This window comes from Haliotis asinina, chromosome 5 (genome assembly GCF_037392515.1).
Source record: "Haliotis asinina isolate JCU_RB_2024 chromosome 5, JCU_Hal_asi_v2, whole genome shotgun sequence".
NCBI classification, from domain to species: Eukaryota; Metazoa; Mollusca; class Gastropoda; order Lepetellida; family Haliotidae; genus Haliotis; species Haliotis asinina.
The window spans coordinates 51,130,376-51,152,992 of record NC_090284.1 but is presented as its reverse complement, the minus strand read 5'-3'; the positions used below and the strand labels follow the sequence as shown (position 1 = coordinate 51,152,992).

Here is a 22,617-nt window from a genome sequence, read left to right as displayed (position 1 = left end):
CTTAGTCATAAACATTCTAAGTGCATGACCTTGTTGGTATTTTCGAGAAAAAGTTTCAGTGGACTTTGGATACAGGATGACGTGTACCGAGTTTTAATGATCTCGATCCACAAAGTTTTCGTAACGTTACGACCTGTCGTAACTCTGTACTTTATCATAGGATTACGAATGTCGTAGTGATATGAGAGCTTTGAGGATCGGGACATTGGTTCCTTAACACTTTTTGCATAAACTGACTCAAGGCTATGATTCCGAGGATGATCTCAGAGAACAAATACACATCAAAACACATTAGGCCTTGGGTAAAAGGATGTTTTCATCACGACTGCTTATGACATCATTGTCTAAAATCGGAATGAAATCATGTCGTCAGATTTTAGCAATTCAACTGACAAAAATATATATTAAAAAAAATTTCAGAATAATAAATGTAATGGTTGGTAAAACCTGATGATAAAAATTGAAAATGAAACGCCATATTTACTGACATGACAGATTAAAGATCGAAAATGATCAACATTTGAACGCAAGCTAATATCTGCCACATCAGTCTCGTATATATTTTTAACATACGTCATACCAAGTCAAACCAGTGATAACAACCATATGAACGGATGCAAGAAAATATCAAGTGTTCCCGAAAATTGTAGAATCTCTCCAGATCAAACAATCGAAGGCCCAGGTTATTATAGAGTGACCTTAACCTAGCCCAAAGTTGTTTTAAAGTGACCTCAACCTAAGCCAAAGTTATTATAGAGTGACCTCAACATAGGCCCAAGTTATAATAGAATGACCTCAACATAGGCCCAAGATATTCTAGAGTGATCTCAGCTTAGGCCCAAATGATTTGAGTTGGTTATTGAGTTGAGCTTCACAGCTGGGACTACTCTCAGTCTAAATCGATGACCAGTCTAAGATAATGAAATTCATCCAAGCAAGTGCTTAACAAATAGAATAACTGTCTTCTTGGAAACAGTTTTTCATTTCGTGACCTGCAAAGCTGACATTGGTGGTTGTCCAACACATGTAATATCCACTTTGTAGATTACCCAATATGCTAAACATTGATTTTACATGAAGAGACGCATACACACATATATATAAATCTACACATCTGTAACTTTTAATATTTATAAATTTCTATCAAATGATATCTTACAAATCAAAATATGCCAGTACAAACAATCGGATATAATCAACCACTGTCGGGTGGCCATCTAATCCCTGAAGTGTGGTATGTCAGCTAGTCCCTGAGGTAAAGAACATCAACTGGGCATAAACCCTGCCCGTAAATTATACCATATCACCAAGCGATAAAGCTGTGCTTCAAGTGCAAGCCAACCTGCCATTAACCTACAACATGAGGTGAAGCACACTGGCGGTGAGGTGAAACCAACGTAACATATGTTATATTTGGGATTGCACTTTCTCAGTACAGTGCAGATTCGAGTACCCATCCGTGACACAAAAGTCAGCGATCTAACCCACTCAGACACAGAAATGGAAGTCGGACGACTGGTATTCTCAGTCACGTACATTATGAACCCCGCTGACAGGTTATAACTGACACGGTTTTCGTTTCAGAAAGCAGTGAACACAGAAAGCTATTTAGAAAAATGGTCCCATGTAATATGCTGTATATAGGATCGCACTTGCTGAGTTAGTGAGTACTTCTGTTAAGTCGAGTCCAATACGGGTTCGAATTCACACTGCCAGGCACCTTAGTCGCCAGAAAGTGTAATCCCTCATATAATATGTTACTTCTGACACTTTCTAAATGGCATTGCGTATTCATTGGGCCACAAAACAGTCCCTAACACCTGTCGTGTCTACTATTCATAAACCCAGTCTACTAAGTGAATCAAACCAGCTTGAGAAAATCTAATCCCTGAAGTACGGTGCGTGAGCACATCAGTCCGGCAAGTGTAAGACGCCAGCTAGCAAGTGGACAATGATCTGTAAGTCAGGCTCGTTAACTGGTCATAACTGGGTAAGAAACGTATAGCGCGCCAGCTAGTCATAAATCCAGTCCACGAAGTGAATTACGACAGACAGTCATAAACCTAATGTAATTAAACTCTGATTTTAGTTTTCGGAACACTCATCCAGGGATTTGAGGAGATACCATTAACGCCATTGCCGGTACTTCCTTTCAAAATATTAGACTCACTGGTGTGAATATAGCTACTTTCTTCAGGCAGCTGTTCTAAACTAAATTTTCCATACTGTTTAAAGGTACAGATTACTAATGCACTGAAGTATTGTAAAACAACATCGTAACCTTGAAAACGTCATGGGTTTAATAAGTGATGACAATCAGTAAAGATTGGCGAATTTTTAACAAAATTTGATACCAAAATGCAGCTGTGCACATCCAGGATATCTGTACATTATTTACAGCAATTTGATGCATGATCCACGAGCAGTTCATCTGCATGTGCTGTGCAGATGTTTCCCCAGAGTTAATGGAGAAATCGATCTTCGATATAACCAGATATATACACATAACATATTGTGAGTGTTTGAAGTGAGTCTAAACTTGTGAAAGGAAGCATGTATCAACATCGCACACCCAATCAGGAGAGTGACAGTCGGAATGTGTTTTTTAATCTTCAACCTTACGAAGGCTAACACGGGATATTCCTAACGACAGTTACTGGCTTTAAAATCAACGTCTATCTCTCGTTTTTATTGGTGCGGCCTAGCTCGTAAAACTACTTTCTAATTGGCATAGATCTGGTTGTAATTGTTTAGACAAAGTCTGCGAAAAGTCGTCTTTCTTTACAAGAAGTTGGCAGTTAGATCTGATTTTATTGGGACTGGCTCGTCATATAGTCATGAACCATGTCACTGAAGCGTTGGCTGTCAGCTAGTCATAAAACCAGTCCCTGACGTTTGATGTGTCAGCCAGTCGTGAACGTTATCCCTGAACTGCAGAGTGTCAACTAGATAAAACCCCAGTCCCCGAGATGTAGCACATCCCCTAGTCATATACCCTGTACAGGACGTGTCCGAAGCGGGTCAGACGGTTCGAAATCCAGTCCTTGCACCACAGAAATACACATAAATCAAGGCCCTATTTCAGAAAAGCGATATCAGCGCTACAGCCGCGCAAGGCAATGTTAAAGTAAAGTTTTAAGTACTACGGTCGCATTATGAAACGGGACCCAGAGCTCTGTTGTCCGGAGGCCTGTTTCACAAAGCGATCGTAGATCTCCCTTAAGTCTGTGTTGACGTATGGGATCTACTTAGCGCTACGATCGTTTTATGAAACTGGGCCAGGCTCCCTAATTCTCTCATAATGTGTGGAATACTACGACATAACGTCTTCTTTAGGTGGAGGATTCACGGCTATCTCGATATCTCGATCTAGAAACGAGGTTAACTCGGTGACGGTCTTCCCATCCATGGCATCTCTTCCTGGGTCTGGCCTTTCATCGTCCTGAAATATTGCACAATGCACAGTTCAATTTAACAGGTAGAGACAGACTGCAGATACATGTGTACATCTTCATATCCTTGTTAAATCTCGGATTTACTGCTCTTTGAACAGAGTTTAGCAGTTTCACCCGACAGCATCGAGTCTGGTCCAGTGGATTGGGGAGTTGAGTTTAAAACCGTTCTTAACAATGTTCTATATATTACAACCTGGGTGAGAACTACGAGCACTGGACTTTGAACCCACGACCATAGGCTCCGGTGTGGGCAAGTGACGCAACTGCGCATAGTTACAGAGCGTTAGACGAATGAACCATGGTTTAAAATATAACATAGTTCTTGAGAAGCTGTGAGAATACGAGGGCTGAGAATCTTGTAACTACCAGAGCAGCAGATACCGAATTTTAGTTGAGTTGAGTTGAGTTATGTTTTACGTCACATCGGCATTATTCCAGCCATATAGTGACGAGATCAAGTTTGCATCCATTGCCATTTCATAAGATATTGAAGGGCGGTGGGGTAGCCTAGTGGTTAAAGCGTTCGGTCGTCACCTCGAAGACACTGGCTCGGTTTCCAACATGGGTTCAATGTGTGAAGCCCATTTCTGGTGTCCACTACCGCGGTATTGCTGGAATATTGCTAAAAGCGGCGTTAAACTCAGATATTGTAAACATTAAGATTTAAATTTACTCCTCCACAAACGGCCTCCCTGTGACCCAGCCCCTATCTTTACATTGAACATTCAGTACACAGCTAATGTTGGTACCTGTTGGTGATTAATCCCACATCTACACGCCTCTCTCCATTTTTCCGGCAGACAGCAGCATATGACGTCAAACAAGGGACAGATCAGACGCGGGTCCATTTTCTCGATGTCCTCAAAACCTGTAATTATCCAGCTGGCCGAATATACACGGTTACAAGCAGGATGATTGGTGTGGGCAAGGAGTACATGCCCAGGAATGAGAGCTGTACACATACTGGGGAATAACCCGGTTTCTTCAGGGACTTACTTTGATCCAGAACAACATTTTCAAACATGTTACGGTTATTTTGCCTTGGATGCCAAGTGAAATTTGTTCCGGCTGATCATCGACACTACACATTTCTACAATGTATGTTATGTGACTTGCCTGTTTAGCACGTACTATTTAATCGATGTGGCGTGAGCGATAGATTTTGTAATTTGGTTGCTTTTTACAGTTAAGCGAAAATATAGTCGTCTGCACCTTGAAGATTCACGTTGGCATGGGCAGCGCTCACCCGAATAAAACAATCAATTCAACAACTATAAGCATTGGCGCCCATCTTATTTAATGGCAATCGGAGGAAGGTTGCACTATTTTTCTTAAGCCCAACTCTTACTCACCCACGGAGAGCGAACACCTGGTGTCATCACTTCAGTATTCAATGGGTGTCACTCTCAATGAAGTTGTCGGTTTCATTTTCGTTTTTTTTCGAAAGATATATTATACGTGTTTGAATTTCTCTTGGGATTTGAGATTTTCATCCGGTTACTCACCTGTGAAGTAGCTGACAGGCAAGCCAACAAACAGGACAATCAGCACAGCAGTGAAACTGTACCACAGGTAGGACAGGCCGTACAGACTGTTCAGAGGGCTCCTTCAAACAGACGTTGCAATTACAGAACAGTTGTACAGCTTGCAGCTTTGTGGCAATACGACATTAGAGAGAAACTATTAGAATCTTTAAACTCTATGATACAATTACATAAATTGTGACCGTGGTGACTCATACGTCGGTGAAACCTCCAGACCCATCCCTGTGAGAAACAAAGAAGAACAAGGCCTCAAAATCTGCCATCTTTGACCACATCCAAGCTCACCCTGACCACAGCATCCTTTGGAACAGCATCAATGCAATCACCAGCAATCACACCCATTACAAGATCAGTAAAATATTAGAAGCAAATCTGAGGTCAATGTGCACCGATGTGCTCCCTGAACAATACGCTGGCATTCTTACCAGTCCTCTGCTGTTTCGGTCACGTTTAAGACAGTGGGTATCGCTGTGACGTTGTGGGAGGCTAACGTTGACAGCGTGGCGTTGACGTCATATCCAGGGGAGGTGTACGTAGCTGTTGACGTTATGTTCCAATTGCATCCCGTGATACTGATTGGACTCTTATTCGCTGGTAGCTTAGCAACGTGGGCACCAATACCGATCCAGAACATCATAAAGAGGCTGGTGAACAGGCCAGAATATGCTCCCTGGGGAGAATACACCAAACAGAAATTATATGTACCTGGTTGATACTATCGTATACTTATTCATTCCTTTGAAGAGAAAGGTTTACATAAACGGACAAGAACGCCAGTCTGTCAGAGGGACAATGAGTTCTTTTTATTTATATTTTTGTTAAACATTATGATAAAAGCCATAAATAATTATCCTAGAGACTTGTACAAGTCTACATGAACATCTATCTACCAGGTCAGGATGACATACTGAAGCAGTTTAAATATTTGATCGTTTGCCATGGTAGCCTGTGCATAATCCTGTGCTATGGTGAACAGGAGCCCCAATGACTAGCATTTCGTCTCTGAAATAAACATATTGCACAGAAAAAGAACTGTTCATGAAGAATGATAATAAAACATAATGAAAGGGAGCCAAGATACTTGAGACCATGGAAATCTAGACTTACATGGGCTTCCTTGGATTAATTGGTTTCCGGTCAACCTAGAGCCACGTTAACCTCAAGAATTTGTGATGGATTACAAAATGCAAAAATATTTATTTTAAAGGGAATATCTTTCGGGTACATACCCATTTGTTGGCCCAAGGAAACAGCATTCCAAGCGTGAAGAGTCCAAGCATGGGGGCTCCCAGCATTCCAAACAAAGACAACGCCGCCTAGTGACATGCCGTTAAAGTAAAAATGAGTGAGTGAGTGAGTGGAATTCATATGGGAGGAGAAGAATGTGTGTCACAGATTACAGACGTTTGAATTTCTGAGGAACACACGTGTTGAGAATGATGCGGACGGAAGAATGACCCTAATCAGCACCAAACTCTTTCCCAGCTCGTTATACTTTCGTTCGTCATGGTTCTCATAGTATACAGAATAAGGTGAACTGATGGTCACAATAGGAAATACGGCACCTTAAAGCATTAGCTATATTCACCAATCATCCAGATATGAACACATTCTGTGCAACAACCTGTAGGCTGCATAAAAAATTAAATGTTTCTCGAGCACATTTTTTCAAAAGTGACGAGGGCGGTAGGACATTTAGAAAATACAGAAATACAGTTTTTTACAATTTTAGCACGTTATAATGAGTAGTAGATTCACTCACACCCATTCTTATAGTAGACAAATGGATGATCTGGAGGCGGCTAAGTCAAAATTATTTTTTCTTAATGGCAACAAAAACAGTGACGCACCGATGCCCGAGAAATATTTCACTTTTTTATTTAGCCTTATAATTGGGACATGAAACGACAATTCATTACAAGCTTTCAAAAAGTTATAAGCTACATTAGAACTGTATTGTCGAAGGCTGCAACTGAAAACACTAAGATTTTGAGGACGGTGGACAACTGAAATCGGGATGGCTACCTGTAGAATTTCGCCGAGTTTGGAGGCAACCCACGTCAGTCCCAGACAGATAACACCGAACACAACAGCTGCAACAAAGACGAATACTATCAACAATGCCATAGCGTGTGTCCTGTTGTTATGTCGCTGAATAGTCTATCTGTAGCAGCTTTCATGAGTCATAGATAGTTATGACATCGGTAGGATGGATAACTCGTGGGAAACGTATAAATGTAAACTTTCCGTGATGATCTTAATAATACTATATGTGTGCTGAAGTGCGAGTGTCAGGACATAAAATACAACTGAGAGTGAGAGGTAGTTATTCCTCTTCAAAGATTTTCAAATGTGAATTAATTTCTAATTAACCAGTGATAATTATAAACACAACATTTTATCGTGGTCTTGCAACAATCAGTCCTGAAGAATATATTATAGAATTCGGGATTGGAATGTCCTGTAGTTCAGGCCACATATCAAAGAAGTGAAGGAAAATATCTTCTTCAAGCGAATGTATGAACACTTACTCACTAAAAACAGCAAAATTGAATTCTTGCCTGCTGCTATGCTACTTACCTATGATCTTAGAAATGTTGGTGGCTCTGCTCTCGCTGATTCCTTTGAGAAAGTATGGTTTGAGAATATCCTGGAGGGTCACTGCCGCCAAAGAGTTTAGTCCAGAGGATATAGTGCTGTAAGTATGACACGTAAGAAATATAACACTTGTCTGTCTGTCTGTCTGTCTGCCTGTCTGTCTGTCCCTCTCTCTGTGTGTCTCGTCTCGCCTCTCTCTCGGCATTTTGACGTGGAGTGAGTGAGTGAGTTCAGTTCAATGCCGCTCTTAGCAATATTTCAGTAATATCATGGCGATTGACATCAGTAATGGGTTTCACACATTGTACCCATATGAGGAATCGAACCGATGGTTTCCGGCATGACGAGAGGACGTGTAAACATAAGACTACCCCACCGTCTCTTTTGTCTTTGAACCCCAAATAACGGACAGTCATCACCATACAAACAGTATGAACTATGGTATTCAGAGACATAAAATCAATTACATGAATGTAATTTTCATTTCGACATTGTTTTTATACATCACTTGTCTAAAAATGAGTTTTGTATATTTCATTTCAAGCGCGTATAACATAATACTGGGCAGATATCTTAAAAAGACCATTGTTGTATAGCCAAGGTAGACCGACCTGAGGGCGCCACTGAAGATGGAGGCGACAAACAGTCCCGGGATCCCAGGTACATGGCCCAACACATCCATCACAAACAGTGGAAACAGCTGCAATATGGAAGTGGACATTAACACGTCTGTAACTCTCTGATCATGAAAAAATCAGTTGTCTAGATCGATGCTCATGCTGCTGATCACCGGATTGTCTGGTCCAGACTCGATTATTAACGGACCGACGTTATGTAGCTGGTGTAATGCTGAGTGTGGTGTTAAACACCAAACAAACCATATGTGAATATGTTCCGTGTTGATAAGAATCAGACAATTCTGGTTAAGGCAATGGCGGAGGCCAACGTGCATAAGGATTGGTAAGTATTTGATTAAAATCACACTTAAAGAAGCCGTGGGAAACGGAAGACGAAAACAAGTGGATATATTCGCCCTTGGCCCAACAATAATTACTGCTGGAGTTTGGTTCATTTGATACATTTCTCAGTTTAACGACCTGTGTTCTTGACAGTCTTTACACTTCGTATGGCGTGGTCGACACCGACTCTGAGTTTACCTGGTCAGAGGCAAATACAAGACCGAAGCTGATTGGATCACAGGTTGCGTAGAAGGCGGACATAACGATGCCGATCATGGTGCAGAACACGAGGATGACACAGAGCCCGGGGGCGTTGATCCAGAGGGCGCTGGGATGAAAGCAGTGGGCATTAACACAAGCATTGAAAACTTGCTAACCTATGGAATCCTAAAAGGGACATTGTCGTGTTGTCGTATTGTCGCATTGTCGCGTTGTCAACCTCTCAAATACAAGCAAAGCAAAAGAGGCAAAGTAACCAAATCCTGACAATGCCACATTTCGGCCATATGTCGCTATGCTGCATTGTCACGTTTTGAAAAAAATATTTTTTGCATTCAGCCAAAGGGCGACAATACGGCATAGCTACATTTTCAAGATCAAAACATAACGCTTTGTCGCCCCATGTATAATATATAAAAGCCTAAACATGAGCGACAATGAGGGGTGGGGTGGGGTGGGCTGCAATTGATGCATGCCATAGACGTTCACAACGTATTCTTAAAATTCTTTCTGAAGATGCTACAATCATAATACATTTCATATTGTGTGATAAGAAAAATGACCACATACATCTGAGCATCCTTCAAAGATGAGCACGTGAGGGCTCTCTGGACCTGAGCTTGGTTGGCTCCATACACGGACGCCCATAGGAAGCCAGCGCCAATTGTAAGAGACCAGAAACTATGGCGCACAGTCGGGTCAACGCTGAAACTGTAAATACATGGACATTTCAGGCTTTACCAGTCAATATTTATTTCCTTTTATTTGTAATATCCCGGAGATTGAGACACTTTGGAAAATACAACTTGATTGGAAGTTTCTTTGGCAAGTGAGTTTGGAACACTGCCACTGTTCACCCGCCAGTGTAACCGATTTGGGGAATACTACAGCAACATCGATGTCATTAACGCTATAAAGGGCTTCATGCACTGAGTTGGCGGTAATCAAAACGAGCTCAGGCCTATTGTGTCCCACCACGTGCACTCTGCAATGAGTGGGTACCCGGAAGGATAAGACTATGAATATGAATGAAAACATCCCACAAGAATCGACATTTTGGGCTGCTTGCATACTCCCAAACAGATGTCGAGGCAAGATGAATTCGTTGCCGGTTGAATGCGTTGCTACAATCAAAACTCTGTTGACTATGGAATTTGAATAGCAGAGATGTTTTTGCAGCAGGTTGTAAAGTCAACCGGTGTGAGGACTATACTCCAGCTATACCGTGCGTCACGTAACAACTCGGAACACTGCCTGTGTGATTCAATCGTGCATCTACTTTATACCACCAGTCGCCTGAATCGGCCATCTTAAGTTCACGACCAGATGCCGCAACGTATTTGCAGGCATCTTTTACTGATAAAAAGAATTTCAACAAGCATGCACGGTAATCTCGTGTGTGGTGGTATCAATAGACTGACGTCAAAGATGGACCTGATATACTTAGGGACACAGTAAGTCAAAGGTTGACCCGATATATTATCAGCAGACATGTCAGTTTAAAACCAAGCATGTGCGCTTATTATTGTGTATAGGCATAGTCATAAATCGCCAACAAACTTCTTGATAAAAAAGATACATAGTCGGAGCATACTTGAACAGATGCCAAATATATTTTGTGTCTCGCCAGGTGTGTTGCAGAGAGTACATCTGTCGAAAGAAATACAATCATATTCGTTTTTACAGGTAAGGGTAACAGGGTTTTAACGTCGAGTGCAAGATCCATGAACACCCATATCTCCGTGCGCTGCGTCCGATTTGTTTAGTACATAGTTGGCCCCTGTTTTGCCAGGGGCTTTGGTAGGCCCGGAACCCTAGCTTCTTCTTTCCGCCCGGATGTTGTGTCCACATGGCCAAAGACGCGCTCCGTGACTTACGCCCAGCTAAACAATAGCTATGATGTTGCTGTCAACTGTCTGAGCCCAATTTACTCACTCACTCTGAAAAGTACACTCTGTGGTTGTTCTCGGCTATATCCCAAGCCTTGCCGAAGCCACCTATTTCTATACAGCCCTGGATCATAGCGGCTGCGAGCCCCGCCAACATCATAAAGATCTGGAAGGTGTCCGTCCACAGCACCGCCTTCATCCCACCCTGAAATGAATGAATGAATGAATGAATGAATGAATGAACAAGCTCCGCTTATTTTATCATAACGCTTATTTTATCTTGAATGAAAGCATGTGTGGATGGATGAATAAGTAACGCTTATTTTATCATTTGAAACTTCAAATGCAAACAGTCAGGTTTGACGCTAGTTGGGTGTCGATGAATTAAAGGATGGATGGACGGATGAATGAATAAGTAAGCTTATTATATCATTTAAAAGTTTACATGCAAACAGCTAGGCTTGACGCCAACTGGATGCTGTACATATTCGATAAACATCCTTTAAATATGCATCATACAGAAAATGGTATATCTCGAAATTCGTCTGAGTTTATAAACACATAATACTCCCTGAAGGACTTGCTATGATCATATTCACAAAATAGAGAATCATCACAAAATTCCACAGGTTAAACACGCCGAGAATTATGACAATATTTAATTACTTAAACCGACGAAACTGATGCTATTATCATTATTACCAAATTGATTGGTTTAAAAGACTGAGGAACTTGTATCATTATATGCCCCAAATTGACAGGGCATACACAGTGAACATAAACGTGAACATTTTAGCCCTAGTTATTTAGCGAGATTAATAGTTTGAAAAATTCACTTAAATGGTAGGTTTATTTAATCTACTTAAAGGGTGTAACAGTTGAAGGTGATAACTGAGTAACCAAATGTACGATCAAATATCAACATGGCCCGAATGACGTGTTTCATTTGAGTGAAGAAAGTAGGTGCTTCGATCAAACATCTATTGCAACACACTAGGCTAATGAACAAATACGTATAGGTAAAATATGTGCTTCGATCAAACATCTATTGCAACACACTAGGCTATTGAACAAATACGTATAGGTAAACTATGTGCTTCGATCAAACATCTATTGCAACACACTAGGCCATTGAACAAATACGTATAGGTAAACTATGTGCTTCGATCAAACATCTATTGCAACACACTAGGCTATTGAACAAATACGTATAGGTAAACTATGTTCTTCGATCAAACATCTATTGCAACACACAAGGCTATTGAACAAATACGTATAGGTAAACTATGTTCTTCGATCAAACATCTATTGCAACACACAAGGCTAATGAACAAATACGTATAGGTATGTCTTACAATAGCTGTGTAAAACGTACAAACAATCCCGACTGCGGCCACTGCTCCCCATAGAGACAGACCAGTCACTGAAACAATAATAGAACAACACTGCACTATGAATTGGGCAAAAAACAATAACAACAAGAATAACATCATCAAACAAAACAAATAACACATCAACAAAAACCCAAACTCCCTAGGAATCGAAGACGCAGTATACAAAAACTCTCCCCCGCAGCCCCAGTCATCAAATGGAATGGCAGAGCACTCCGATGCTGAGAATTCGAGTCTTAATTTCCAGTATGAGACTGACGTGGTGGCCAGGGATGGTCCATACAATCACAATCAACATTATTTGAGGATTACGTAACAGTCACATTGGTGACGTAGTCATGGTGACCATACTTTCCAACATTGTTGATATTTTTTGTATTGGAGTGGTATTCCTTATACATTGCATATCAATTGTTACCAGATTTCAATTTCAGTTTCGTTTTTTGTGTTCATCAGACTAAGGCTTATACATGTAGTGTTTTCGTGCTTAGCAAATACATAAAAGTGGGTGGTGCTTGAATAAAGGCCGTGTGTACATACAGAACTCACTCACCCAAGCTGAACTTATTTACTACAGTCAAAATCATGCGAATTAGTCAGTCAGTCAGCTGATCATTTTACGATGTTGGCGTACCTGCGTTCAGGGCAAGGGATGGGCCGTACAGCACTATCGCCATATAGATAATCTGTAATGGAAAGCATTGGTGTACAGCTGCAGGTTTAGCCGGTTTGGAACGGGTCTTCAATAACCTATGCTTATCGTGAGAGACGACTAACGGGATCAGGTGGTTCCCAGTTGCGCAGGTCGATGCTTATCCTGTTGATCACTGGATTGTCTGCTCCAGATTCAGCTATTTACATCACCTCCATACAGCTGGAATATTGCTGAGCTTGGCGTTAAACAACAGACCAACAACAACATTGTGCATGCAGTGAATGACAGTACACCAAATGGAAAATCATGTAAATAAGTTATGTGTGATGCAAGCAATAAATAGGCGAGTTTATTTTGATCATACAGTGTGTTATATAGTAGTAGTGGCCGTATGTTTTTACATTTAAACAAAGTCATTGATTTGCTCCTACCGTCTGAGTACAAAAGATGACGGTGCCGGCAGTCCGCACTCCCTTGCTGAAACGCTTCTCCAGATACTGCGGAAAAACAAACATGATTGTGACAAAAAATACATATTTTAGCAAAACCTGGAACCAAAATACACATTAACACCAAGGATGGCACAGAAGGTAGTTTAGATCAACCTACGAATGAATCAAAACAGAACCTTTTCAGGATTTCGAAAAAACGTACTCAACCAAATTGAAAACTTGACACGTGTTGAATAACACAATGGAAGTAGTGTGTGCGCTGTTATGAAGAACGTATATAGGCCAGGCAAACACAATACTGAGGATGCCAAGGGGACTGCGGCATCAACAGCCACCCCCAACGTTGTGTTTTGTCAGACTAGACTTGTGCAACTGCTTGACTGATTGTCCAGTGTTCACCCGAACCATGGCACGCTTCCTTTGCAGATTTGTGAATCGTGGTATACCCGCCCTTTACTCGCTATGGCCTTGGGTTGGCAATTCAATGCTCATGCGATCGCTATAGTGACCTCTTTAACTGCTGCGCCTGACTGATGTGTTTCACCCTCAATGACCAAATGTGTCACGTAGGTCACCAAGACCATACTGAAACAACTCAGATGGCATTGCCGTGGATATTGTACAAGTAAACAAAACGAAATACCTACTAGGTATTGTACAAGAACCAAAACGATATACTCCCTAGATTTTGTACTAGAACCAAAACGAAATACCCCCTAGGTACTGTACAAGACCAAAAACGAAATACCCCGTAGGTACTGTACAAGAACCAAAACGAAATACCTCCTAGACATTGTACAAGAACCAAAGCGAAACACCCCCTCGCAATTATTACCATTAATGTGGGTGTCACGTTTCTCATTGTGCTGAGCATATAATCATAATGGATTGTTATAGCAATCTGCAGAATGAATGCCTGTGAAGCATTCGAATAGCACCAACTGACCCACTTCCCTCGAAGACCTATGTAACAACAGTGGATCAAAAATTGATCAGATAAATTTGTAATAAGGCCCCTAGCAGTATGATCGATTACACGCTGTAATGTACACACACACACACACACACACTAAAATATCGGTATCATCTAATAATATGGCATCATCTTAGCAGCCTTCAATTATGAGGGCGGGTATTTGTCTAGAGAGTTGGTATATATTGTAGAAGATAGTGCAGGGTGATCACAACACAATCAAGGCACAACTTGGGGCACGATTGATGGCACGATCAGAGCAAGATCGGGACAAGATCAGGGCACGATAGGGAGCAGATCAGTACAAGAACGGGACAAGATCAGTGTAAGATCAGAGTCAGATCAGGGCAAGGTCAGCGCTAGATCGGGGACAATATCAGGACAAGGTCGGTGCAAGATCAGAACAAGACACGGCACCTACGGTTTCCGATTAAACATAAGGTACGCCTTGTTTTATACACGTCCAACAATATATATATATATTGTTCACATTGTGTTTCTATATATTATTCACATTGTATTTTCAAAAGTCACCTACTAGGCGCATCGAGTTAATGTGGTTTTCCGATACTTGGGTAGACTAAGACACATAATCACAGTACTTCGTCCAAGTTTACTGCACGTTGCTGTACCCTCAACTAGGTGGTCGCGCGTATTCATGTGATCATTATCTAATCACCTACCATTGGATTTATCAACTACTTAAAGACAGATCGGTATGTTTTACTAACCTCAATAACAAATTCCCCCAGGGGTAATTAAGTATTATTATTATTATTATTATAGACGGAATAAAAAAGACTGACTCTTAAATCTAGCTGAGGGTTATAATAATAAAATAACCCTTAACAGCAGTTCGTTCAATGTGTCGACGACCTTAAGACTGGTATTGTGATTGCTATTTTGAGATTCAGTATATCTTTCTGTAAGGCCAATGAACCTCATAGAAAGTTTCACCATTAATCGATCAATGTTTCATTAGATTTTGTTTATTGTTACAGTCTGTTTGATAATTTCAAAACATTTGGTTTAAAGCTATATATTAGATGACCAAGAAATTATCAAAACACATAGCATCTGCAATCATCATTATTTGAAAGTAATTTATAAACATGCGCTCATAATCGTATTAGATATACTTAACAGAATACTCAAGGGCTTTGTAGCTTTTATTGTAGGTGTGCAAATAGGTAAGCGTATTTTCAGTCAGTTAAGTGACTCTAGGAATTTCTGTTTGTTTATAGGTTACAGTGGTACCCATCAGCACTTTTCCTTCCGGTATCAGCATGGACGGTGTGAACGTTACCGAAGTCCCCTGGACTACGCCAAAGTCAATATATCCACCCGGCTACTTTGTCATCCCTGCTGACGACATGGTCACTTTTCGGATTGCAATGTACACGACCATCATGCCTGTAACAGCACTAATTGGCCTGGTGGGAAACGTCATCAGTTTTGTGGTTCTATTACGTCACAAAATGCGGGACACGACCAAGATGGTTCTTCTTTCAATAACTGTCTGTGACTTTCTACACCTCATTGCCATGATACTCTTCTGTCTGGTCGGGGTAACCATTGCTTTAAACTATAAACCTGGATTGTATATCTCCAGAAAAGCTTTTCCATATTTTGGATCTTTCCTTATGTCGGTTTTTGGTCGAACATCAAATCTATTGATAGTAGTAATATCACTAGAGAGGTTGTGTGCTGTCCTTTTCCCCTTGAAAGTGAAATCTCTGTGGTCAAGGAAGACAATGGGAGCTTCAATATTTATCTGTAGTCTTCTGGTTATTGCCCTGTTCGTTCCATATGCCCTGGAGTTCGTACCTACCGATTTGCGTAAACTAAATTCGACAGAAATGACGACAGTTCTCAAACTGTCGGAGTTCGGGAAAAACCGGGAATTTTATGCTACTCTGTACATTGTCAGATTGTCCGTCATCCGCTTCATCCCCATCGTTATCGTCATCGTCTGCAACATCACCGTCAGTGTCAGTCTGTACCGCTCCAAGTCCGCGCGCTCCAAGATGACGGACCAGAACCACGACGTGTCGTCAGCAGAACGGCGGATCACTCAGACATTGCTTGGTCTGGCCCTTCTGTTCTTCTTCTGTATGACACCGGGTGCCATCAATATCCTGTCCCAGCTATTTGACTACGAATATAACTTTCCTATAACTCGGAACAACGTTTACAACCTTGTGGGGATACTGGCAATTTGGCTTGAAATTGTCAACGCCTCCGCTAACTTCATCATCTACATAATTTCCAGCCGACCAATGCGCATGGAGTTCAAACGTGTCGTGTACCGGAAGTGGACACTTTCAGACCGGAAGTACGACACGTCCCCAAGCGAAGTAAGATTATCAACGATGTCAGTTTCAACAGTGGCATAGGAAGTGTGGCTCAATCGATAAAATATCGAGGCATCATTTAAGATAAACCCAGAACCCGCTCTGGCTTCGAGAGTTCAAAGTTGCATTCCTTGCTCCTGAATGGTGACACTGGGGCCGAAAGTAAGTCCACAGATACATGCCTTGTTAGACAATCACGCCGTTAACAGTCTCGATCTAACAAATTTATAAGGATACCCTGCACTCTGGGTGAGACTTATCATGTTGTGGTGTCATTAAGGTAAAACTTTGTCGTCAACTGTGAAAGGATAATAAGCAGACTTACAATTACGTTCAATTGAACCCGTGAAGATCCGGGGTAGAATTAACCCTCAGAACATCATGCTTGCCGTAAAATGTGACTAAATGGACGGGGTGGTCTGGCTCACTGACCTGTCATCCCAAATCTCGTAGTTCGTGCTATTGATCACTAGTTTGTCTGGCCCAGACTTGATTCTTTACCGTAGTTTCTGACAATGTTTCACTCAACGAAACAGTTGCTTCACTGCAAATCGTGTAAAGTGCCCATTTAGCACAGATAAGGTACATTTATCTACGAGTATAAATGAACTCAGCACGTTTAAGTTTATGTATGACTATCAAATTTTAGTGTGTTCCCATACTTTTTGTTTGTAGTATATAATGCAATGTCCCTCCACTTGAGTCAGAAGTGTTCAGGAACCTTGGTTCTTCTTCGGACATTGTCATTTCAAGTTTGACCTCTATTTGAATTACTAAAACTATTTGTGAAAGGTGGTGATGAGTCAGACCACTTTAAGAATCAAACAATGTTTGATGAAAGTGGACTGAACACATGGCGATGTAATGGATTCGCCTGGCAATCCGGGAGGGAGGTCAGGTGACATTTTGATCTTGCTTTGTTTCAAATACGTTGTCGTAATTTTGAAAGTACTTTTCATGTGATAATGCATGACACGAGGGTTGAATGTTAGGGTAAAATGCAAATTGCACCTTACAGAGGATAGTTTTGGATCCATTTATTAAATATGTTGCGAACATGCATTGCGGTTGTTCTTCAAAAGGAGAGAGGAATGCTTGTATGCGTATTTACCTTAACTTTAATTATGTAGAATATTAGCAATTTTCCAGCAATCTTACAGTAATATCACGGCGAGGGACACCCGAAATGGGCTTCACACAATGTACCCATGTGGGGAATCGAACTCGGGTCTTCGCCGTGAGGAACGTCGGCTTTAACCACTGCGCTATCCCGTGTTGCGATTGAACATGGAGACCCCTCTCAGACACAGTATACGAACTCAGAGTAGGATGTATTTATGTACATTTCTCGTAAACACAAAATGTCAAATAATTAGCGACCCGTGAAGATCCGCGTGAGAACTGTAACCAGTCTTCAGTAACCAATGGTCAGGTGGTCAGGCTCGTTGACTTGGTTGACACATGTCATTGTTTCCCAGTTGCGTAGATCGATGCTCATGCTGTTGATCACTGGATTGTCTGATCTAAACTCGATAATTTTCAGGCTGCCGTTATATAGTCAGAATCTAGCTTGAATATAACTAAACTGGCTCATTCACGCACTCATTGAATAATTAACACAAACCTGCCACTATATTTTTAGTTTATAGTGAGTGAGTGAGTTTAGCTTTACGACGCTTTTAGCAATATCCCAGCAATCAATATCACGGACACATGACACGAGAAATAGGCTCCACACATTGTGCTCATGTGCGGAATCGAACCCGGGTCTTCGGAGTGAGGAACGTACACTTTAACCACCGGACTACGCCACCACCCCACTTGATTTTATAAAGGTTCCAGGTGGAAAAGACTCGGGCTAGGAGTGGTCTTCAGCAGTCAGTGATTGTCATAAGACGGGTTCGGTGGTCCGGCGTGATGTGATAAAAATAAATAAATAATAATAAAAAAAACAAAAAAACTTCTACCGCTACCCTCATTACATAAAATGCAAAAATGAGTGAATGAGTTTGTTTTACGCCGCACTCAGCAATATTTCAGCTATATGGCGGCGGTCGGTAAATAATCGAAGTGGCGATATTTCTTCACCGATTCTGTTCAAATTTGAAATATGTAATAATCATAACATATACGAACAATATATTATTGCAAAAGTCTAGATTTTTTTATTTAAAAAATATGGTCCCAACAGTGATTTGAAACTTGTGACTGAAACCCCATTCAAACCTCTTACCTAAAAAAAGCAGAGTTGTATTGTGTCAAGGAGGACACTTTGACGGCACAAATACGTTTCACCTTTATAGCAATGTAATAGGTTATTATCACTAATCATTAACTCAGTAAAAAATGTAATTATAATTAGACGTCATCAACGGAAAGGGATTTTATTAAATCAATTGTCCATCTTATGCAAGCAAACCTCGGGGCCATTAGGGTAATTCGTTTTACGCAGTGATAAAACCAGGTCGATGTCAGCTCCAGCAGCAGTTGATGTCTACAGTGAGATTTAAGACGAATCGAATGATGAAACTTCGTAGAGGTAAACATTCAAAATTAATGTAAATAATCGATAAATCGATTAATTGACTGATTAACATTGTTAGTGTCGATCTCGATTGTTTTAAAGTGTTACAACAGTTTTTGTACCACAATGTTTCTGTTAGGATTCAGCTGAGGACAGTCTCTGTTACTATATTTGGACTGTGATCACATATACAAAGGAGGCACAGTCATGCTCATTAGGGCTGTAACGATACATCGAACTATTGATGGATTGCAGTTGTTGAGTCTCCGATAATAATGAACTGATGGTAGAAACGATCGCAAAACAATCGATACATCGATAGTATGTGTGACTATCGATAGTTTACTTCCGATGATAAATGTGCAACGCAAAATACAGAATGTTTGGGTGCACACTTACAGGTTCACTGAGTTTATGCTTTAATTGTTTACTTGATCTGAGTTTCAAGTTTCTTGTCAGTAATAAAAAGTGACTGAAACCGGTTCAACTCGTATTCATTTCATATAAACTTTACATTTATTTGGAAAATGATTTTAAATGAATGAATTCAAGGAGACAAAATCAACTATTGCAAAAGAACTGGAACAGGTGGTAGACTGCCGCTTTCGTAATAGCATGTTGCAATATACTATAGCATTCGCAATAGGATGTTGCAATATACTATAGCATTCCCAATAGCATGTTGCAATATACTATAACATTCCCAATAGCACGTTGCAATATACTATAACAGTCGCAATAGCACGTTGCAATATACTATAACATTCGCAATAGCACGTTGCAGTATACTATAACATTCGCAATAGCACGTTGCAATATACTATAACAGTCGCAATAGCATGTTGCAATATACTATAGCATTCGCAATAGCACGTTGCAATATACTATAACAGTCGCAATAGCATGTTGCAACATACTATAGCATTCCCAATAGCATGTTGCAATATACTATAACATTCCCAATAGCACGTTGCAATATACTATAACAGTCGCAATAGCATGTTGCAATATACTATAACATTCGCAATAGCACGTTGCAATATACTATAGCATTCGCAATAGCATGTTGCAATATACTATAGCATTCCCAATAGCATGTTGCAATATACTATAACATTCCCAATAGCACGTTGCAATATACTATAACATTCGCAATAGCACGTTGCAATATACTATAACATTCGCAATAGCATGTTGCAATATACTATAACATTCGCAATAGCATGTTGCAATATACTATAACATTCGCAATAGCACGTTGCAATATACTATAACATTCGCAATAGCACGTTGCAGTATACTATAACATTCGCAATAGCACGTTGCAGTATACTATAACATTTGCAATAGCACGTTGCAGTATACTATAGCATTCCCAATAGCATGTTGCAATATACTATAACATTCCCAATAGCACGTTGCAATATACTATAACATTCGCAATAGCATGTTGCAATATACTATAACATTCGCAATAGCATGTTGCAATATACTATAACATTCGCAATAGCACGTTGCAATATACTATAACATTCGCAATAGCACGTTGCAGTATACTATAACATTCGCAATAGCACGTTGCAGTATACTATAACATTCGCAATAGCACGTTGCAGTATACTATAACATTTGCAATAGCACGTTGCAGTATACTATAGCATTCGCAATAGCATGTTGCAATATACTATAACATTCGCAATAGTTGTTCCCCTTCAATAGTCACCCCCATTGCTCATATTACATATTTATCTCATGATCTCCAGCAGTTTGGTGAGACCCGTTTCACCTGGATTACCTGTCTAAGCAAAGCTTGGAAACCCGACCATTATTGCAACGAGGTGACCTTAATTTGTTTTCATTGCTGTTATCACTTTTACATAGTTTTGCCTCGTTCTTGGAACTCTATTGATGTTATCATGTCTTGCTATTCACAAGCAGTAATTTGTACTGATTAACATGTTCTATAATAAAAGTTTTAGCTGCATAACATGTCTTTGTTATTTCTTGGTTTCGCTTTAAATTGTCTAAGTATCGGGAACGGCAGGGTAGCCTGGTGGTTAAAGGTTTCACTCGTCATGGGTGCCATGTGTGAAACCAATTTCTAGCGTCCACAGCAGTAAATGTCAGGTGAAATTAGTACGTATGTGTCTCCACGAAGTCTTGTCAAATTACTTGTGTTGAGAGGCCGTGGGGTAGCCAAGTGGTTAAAGCGTTGGCTCGTCACAAAGAGAGACCCGGGTTCGATTTCCGATATGGGTGTTATGTGTGAAGTCCATTTCCGGCGTCCTCTGCCGTGATATTGCTGGAATATTGCTAAAGGCAACGTAAAACCATACTCACTCACTCATTAATTGTGATATTTACACAGTAAACTGTCATCTTGCTGTTATGGACTCGTGGTGTAACACTTACCTCATATGCACTTGTCACTCCAAGGTTGTAGAACACCGGAACATAGATGTGCGCCGAGAGCCCCATAGCTATGAAATAGCCAATACCAATATAGATGTACACCGTCGTGTGGTTGTACATCTCAGCCGGCGTTCCTAGCAAAGTGATCGCCGACATGAAGCTGGCCAGCAATGACATGGCGACGGGAATAATGTGCATGTTCCCACCTGCTAGAAGGAAATCCTTTACGCTTTTCTTACGGCGATCCTTGATGGCGTAAAATATACCAATTCCGGCGGAAAAGAGCAACGTTCCACAGAAAATGACGAAATCCAGCCAGTGGAACGAATTTCTCTGGCCGGTCTGGAAACTGTATTGTCGCTCCCCCATCTTTGCTCACTGCTCCTGATGATGTGCCTGAAAACAAAAGCGTGTGTTGTACTGACAGACTTTATTGAGGAGTGGTGTAAGGTTACCTTTGGCGGATGTTGCCTTTTATTTGGTTTATCGAAAGGTTCATCCATTACATTGTCAAAACATTTACACAGCTGTATGCGCATCCGTGGTTACACAGCACAGGACAGACGATTGACAAGATAAAAACTACTCTCGGGTAACGGCTAACATAGCAATAAAACCATGAAAACCATCCACAGATATATTGATTGACAGATGTGTTTCATCACATTGCATTAGATTACATGAAAGATAGGGAATAATGGACGTTACAAACTTACGCGCTAAGTCGCAGCCTAGGTCAAATAAAAAGTGGATAATCAGGGGTCAATATCTCTTATTGTACTGATCAGAATGTGGAACAAAACATAGTATATTATTGGGGAACCCCATATATCCTTATTAAATCGTTTGTAACACATATGTCAACGGTGGCATGCACACAGATTGGCATTCTTCTTCTTACCAAACTCTTATTCGCATTGATGCCTTTGTTTAAATATTTTATGTTGCTCTGTCCCTTGTAATGTCACTTGAGATGGCAACAACAACACGATTGCCATGCTCATTCAGTGAGCGAAGTTTCACGCCGCTTTCAGCAACATTTGAGCGTTACACATTGTACCCGTGTAGGGCATCGAACCCGGGTTTCCGGCGTGACGAGCGAACGCTTTAGCCACAAGGCTACCCCACCGCCCCGTATTCGTATGCAGATGTTTGTCTTCATTATGTATAGGTACAAATACAGACACTGTGG

At 40.8% G+C, this 22,617-nt stretch overlaps 2 protein-coding genes across 2 annotated transcripts; one reads left to right on the top strand and one right to left on the bottom strand.

The window, feature by feature from the left end:
* Positions 1-3,313: 3,313 nt before the first annotated feature.
* On the bottom strand, positions 3,314-21,800 carry LOC137283762 (sodium-coupled monocarboxylate transporter 1-like). The gene is made up of 15 exons (XM_067815436.1): positions 21,426-21,800; positions 13,142-13,207; positions 12,690-12,741; positions 12,020-12,087; positions 10,715-10,869; positions 9,346-9,486; positions 8,755-8,884; positions 8,209-8,297; positions 7,580-7,695; positions 7,025-7,092; positions 6,229-6,315; positions 5,425-5,669; positions 4,961-5,061; positions 4,205-4,323; positions 3,314-3,442 (listed from the first exon to the last, which is right to left on the bottom strand). The coding sequence occupies exons 1-15, from the start codon at positions 21,792-21,794 to the stop codon at positions 3,314-3,316; spliced, it is 1,935 nt and encodes a 644-aa protein (XP_067671537.1). The 5' UTR covers positions 21,795-21,800.
* LOC137283763 (probable G-protein coupled receptor B0563.6) lies at positions 15,995-16,531 on the top strand. The gene has a single exon (XM_067815437.1). The coding sequence runs from the start codon at positions 15,995-15,997 to the stop codon at positions 16,529-16,531; it is 537 nt and encodes a 178-aa protein (XP_067671538.1).
* Positions 21,801-22,617: the final 817 nt, after the last annotated feature.